The 5,491-nt window shown below is 37.8% G+C and overlaps 1 protein-coding gene across 1 annotated transcript; it reads left to right on the forward strand.

Moving 5' to 3' along the window:
- The first annotated feature begins 4,308 nt into the window (after positions 1-4,308).
- On the forward strand, positions 4,309-5,274 carry LOC134377089 (olfactory receptor 2T8-like). The gene has a single exon (XM_063095704.1). It carries the CDS (start codon positions 4,336-4,338, stop codon positions 5,272-5,274), a length of 939 nt encoding a protein of 312 aa, XP_062951774.1. The 5' UTR covers positions 4,309-4,335.
- Positions 5,275-5,491: the final 217 nt, after the last annotated feature.

Genomic DNA, 5,491 nt, shown 5'->3' on the forward strand with positions numbered 1-5,491 from the left:
AAACAATGGCAATAAAGCAAGTGCACCACAGCATTCTTAGGATGAGGTATATGGGTAGTCACCAGGGTGCTGTGGTTTGAATATTTGTCTCCCCAAAACTTAAGTTGAAAAATAATTGCCATTGTAACAGTATTAAAAATTGGGACCTCTAAGAGGTGATTAGGCCCCTGGTTTCTTTCCTCATAGGTGGCATTAATGTTTTTATAAGAGGTTGAGTTTGACGCCCTCCTGTCCTCACTTGCCTCTCTGCCTTCTACTATGTGAGAATGAAGCAAGAAGGCCCTCCCCAAATGCACGCACCTTGATCTTGGACTTTCCACCCTCCAGAATTGTGACAAAACAAATTTCTGTTCTTTATAAATTACCCAGTGTGTGGATTCCATTATAGCAGCACAAAATGCACTAAGCAATAGGAATGTGGCTTGATTAATAGAATCAACAGAGATAAAAGACTCAGGGAGTGGAAGACTGATGCCAGGTACCATTATGGCAATAAATCATAATCCATCACCCTGTCCCATTTTTAGTCAATTTTCAGTCTGAGAGTATATCAAATGAAATGTAAACCAGGTCTCTTGGAGGAAAAGTTCCACAATAACACAGTAAGTATACGTATTTGCTATATACCAGTCCTTCTACCAAGGGATCAACAGTCATATACCACAGCAAAATCCTTAGGTCATTCGAGAGATGTTGGGGTTATGGATCGTGTGTTGACACTATGGGGTGATCTGTTATAAAGGACAATCTGTGTTTACATCAATACATCTTTAAAATCTTTTGGATACAAAACCTAGGGCTGCTACTGGCTGTTTCGAGCTTTTCATGCCAGCAGTCTCTTAATGAGTAAATTTCGTGTCATCATGTACTTTCTTTCTGGAACTAGAACTTCCAGGAAACCATACTTATGGTCACCTAGACACTGTTGCCAGATGTATTTTGTGTGCCCTATCACATGATCCACCTGCTTTGCAATACAGGAAGTAACCCTGTGTGAATGGCATTAAAGGTCCCTCTTTGCTGTGACTTCTGATTCAGTTCGTCTCATGCAGCTAAATCCCTCTCAAGGCGCTGTTCTTGGTTAAGGAAAACTGCTTATCCCGAGGTCATGTTCCTTTCTGATGGCAAGCCATATCCAATCAATGTCTCTGTGGGAACCAAAGGCAAAACCACTTGCCCTACTACAGGACAACTGAGAAGGGCCCTCTCAGAGGTCTTCCCAAGGGTAGCCAAGTCCTTAGTTGTAACTGAATCACAGTTTAATTTTTCCTATGCCCAATTGTGCTTTGTTCACTCCACAGGTGTTGGTCCTAAGTGTACTCCCCAGTAAACTTCCTTAATGCTTATTTCTGTCTCAGTCTAGTTCCCACGAATCACCAAGTGTGACCCCCCAGGGTGTGGAGAGAACAGTAGTGGAGGAATATTTATTTCTTTTGTTCAGGCTTGCTCATACGTGCCTCTTGGTTCTGCCCTCTAGTCGGGTCATCTTTTAGATGACCTTCTCCACATAGCCTGTCTCTGAAGTCTGGAAACTATTACAACGCTGTTTTACTAGAGCATTGTTTTAACGGATCTGTGACCCCAAACACAACAGTATTTAGAAGAAGAAAAGAAGAAAACTTTATTACAAATGATTGTTGCAATCCTGATAAAAGTTGTATTTGAAACTTGATATACTAAAAGTTTGACATACTCCATGTATTTAGCTAGGAGTCTGGAATTTTTTATGGAAAATAAGATAGCTGACTTTAAATGTAGATTGAACACATGCGATCAATCATCTTCTACATCAGAGTAGTATCTGCGCCCTTGATAAGATTGAACATTCAAAGGAAGAAGTGTAACTAAAATCTATGGTGTTCCTATGTTCTAAACAAACAAAATGGCAATTATAGCTCACCTAGATTAAGATACAAGGGACAGCTTTTTCCATTAATTATTCTATGAGAGAGTTATTGTGTATAATTATCTCTTTATAGTTGTAAAATCTGAGATATATCCACATACTCATAGACAATCCCAATGTCGTGGATGTTGTAGAAGAAGTACGTAGTGACAGAAAATATTCAGAACAAAATATTTATTTAAGATATCAGAAAATGTAGCCTCAAATAAAATTGACGTGCAACGTTCTTGGCACAATGAATTCAGCCTGCTGTTACTGTTGATGTTAATATAATTGGTTTTATTTCCAGATACAAACATATAAAATGTAAAAATAAAATAAATTTTATTAAATAAAACAAACAAAATGATGATTAAAATTTAGCAGCAATTCTGCCAAAATTAGTTCAATGGGGAAAAATGATAGCTGGATTCTACCATGGGCTGTATTTCAACTACTGTCTTTGACAAGGAGTATGCTCTCATTATGACACTGCTTAACCTTCCTTCCCTATTGAACATTAGACAATTAATGTCAGAGTCACATTACTTCACTCTGTAGTGCATTTTTAAATCATTATCCTTTTCGAAGAATATTTATTTACATTTTACTTTTGCTCCTAAATAATTCTCATTTTAATGAATAATAGATTTCCAAAAGCACATAGGAATTATACTGAAATTTAGGAATCTCTAAAATATCCCTGAACATTCGACATCTTTGACATTCAAAGCATCAGATTTATTCAGCTCAGAATAGGATAGCATTTTTAGCCAAGGATGGCAGTAGGCCACACCCCTTAATAGTAGTCTATAAACACTGATGTAAGAGAAACCCATGGAGCCAGACTAGAAGATCTTTCCTTCACACAAAAAGATACATAAAGACAATGCTGCTCAAAGACAATGTCAACATAACCTGTTGAGGGTTCAAGAGTTTTATATTATGTAAGTAGCTCATACTAATCTCTTAACATTTAATAATTTGGTTATACATTTTGAACTCCAGAATATCCATAGTTACAAAATGAGAAATGCTGTATGATTTCATTTATATGAGATTCCTAGAGTAGCAAAATTTATAGAGATAGAAAGTACAATGGAGGTTTCCAGGGGCTGGGTGGAGGGAGAATAGGGAATTATTGTTCAGTGGGTAGAGAGTATCCATTTGGAGAGATGAAAAGAGTTGCAGAGAAGGATGTTATTGATGGTTGCACAACACTGTGAGTTTACTTAATGCCACTGTACTGACTGTATAATGAAAAATGATTAATATGAAAGGAAAATGAAATTTAAGGAACTTACCCAATAACCTGTAGTTACTAAATTACCACCTGCTTTTTAAGCAGGTTTAGTGTTTAATCGATCTTCAACACTGAGAAGTTGAAATAATGAGGAAACAGAAGTCTTCGATTAAAGAAATAGGAAGGTTTTGAGGTCCTTCAGGAAAGTGATTCTGAGGGCCATAACTAGGGATTTCATAGAAGTCCTAGGTATAGAGAGTGCATGTTAGATACATGAAAGTGCGCAGCTCACAATATTTTTGCCATTAAAGAATACATTTGGCAAGGAGGGAGTGCATTTCCATGATGATTAACTTTTAAACAAGCACCTTAAACCTCAAGTACTCTTCTGTCAGTACAATTACAATAATCAAGGAACTAAGTTTTATCATCTTTACTTGGTAAAAGTTGCTTTACTGTGACCGTAAGGAGAAACAGTCTTGTAACAGTAAAGTACCTTAATGAGAGTGTACATTTTTCATTATATTCCTTGTGAGGACATATTTTAAGAAGGTTATTTTTGTTTTCAATGTGCAACTCTGTAAAGTCAAACTAAATGCACTAACAAGTCTAAATGAAGTTATGCTTCCATCTCAAACTTAGTTTCCAGGTCTGAAAGCTGGACCTGAGAATATCAGTCTTTTTGTTTGGAAAGTAAAAATGCCTTCCCAGATGAAGTAATTTCAGGAGGTTTCAGTGAATTGTGATATGTTAGAGATGTGTAACCTTTATTATCAAATAATAAGCTTTTATATCATTAAAATATTGATTTAATTCAGCTTCTAAGAATATTGACTATGCATAATGTAAAGCAAACAAAATATAAACTACAAAGTATATGAAAGTTTGTGAATAATTTCCTTCTCATCCATTTATGTTGGGATCAGATTTGTTACTTGCAATTTATCAATGATTTGGATTCAATATGCCAATTAATCAATATTCAAACAGAAATAATCACCCCAAAAACCTTCAAAATCAGAAAAAATGTTAATCTTATGTTAAAGTTAAAACATTTTTTGCAAAAGGCAGATGAGGGATTCAAAATAGGTTTCATCATTTTCACATAAATGCTTTTCAAGAAATGTGTATTTCACATAGAGTGTTGTAAATAATAAGAAGTCTCTCATGGATTACTTCTTTTGCAGTGTCACTCCTGTTTGAAATCATGGAAAATGGGAATATCACCACATATTTCATTCTCCTAGGACTCTTTAACACCACCAGAATGCACCAGTTTCTGTTTGCGATGGTTCTGACGATTGCTTTCACCTCTGTAGTGGGCAATGCCCTTGTGCTTCTCCTGATTTACAGGGACCGCCAGCTCCACACACCCATGTACCTCCTCCTGAGCCAACTCTGCCTCATGGATCTGATGCTGGCTTCCACTACTGTGCCCAAAATGGCTGCTGACTACCTGACTGGAACGAAGTCCATCTCCTCTGCTGGGTGTGGGTTGCAGATTTTCTTCTTCGTTACTCTGAGTGGTGGAGAGTGTTTCCTCCTGGCTGCCATGTCTTATGACCGCTATGTGGCTATTTGCCATCCACTAAGATACTCCAACCTCATGAGCTGGCAGTTTTGCCTGAGAATGACTTCGGGGTGTTGGTTCCTGGGAGCAGCTGATGGACTCATGCAAGCTGTTGTTGCCTTGAGCTTCCCATTTTGTGGTGTACACGAGATTGATCATTTCTTCTGTGAGGCTCCCATGTTGATGCGCTTGGCTTGTGCTGATACATCTGTCTTTGAGTATGTCATGTACATCTGCTGTGTGTTAATGCTCCTGGTTCCCTTTTCCATCATCCTGACCTCCTACAGTCGCATCCTCACTGCTGTTCTGCAAATGCATTCTATGGAAGCCAGCAAGAAGGCCATTGCCACCTGTTCGTCACATTTGGCTGTTGTAGGACTCTTTTATGGAGCTGTCATTTTTATCTACATGAGACCCAAATCCTACAGGTCAGCTGACCACGATAAGGTGGTTTCAGCATTCTACACTATCTTCACCCCTGCATTCAACCCCCTCATCTACAGTCTGAGGAACCATGATGTCAAGGGAGCCCTGAGGAAGTGGATGGGCCAGTGTGCTGCCTTAAATCGTTATTAGGAAAGCATTAATTTGCCCCAACTTTCATGACAATACAAAGTGATTATGTGGGATTTCCTGGAGAGAAGGTACATTCTTCTGTACATGTACATCTTTCATTTCTGTTTTACATTGAATTGCATGCTAATCTCCATACTTTGGATTGATTTACTGAGATGTCATCACCAGATCAAATTGTGGAATACTAAAAATCTGTGAGTCATACATCCTTAATAAA

This window comes from Cynocephalus volans, chromosome 4, assembly GCF_027409185.1.
Source record: "Cynocephalus volans isolate mCynVol1 chromosome 4, mCynVol1.pri, whole genome shotgun sequence".
In the NCBI taxonomy this organism is placed as follows: Eukaryota; Metazoa; Chordata; class Mammalia; order Dermoptera; family Cynocephalidae; genus Cynocephalus; species Cynocephalus volans.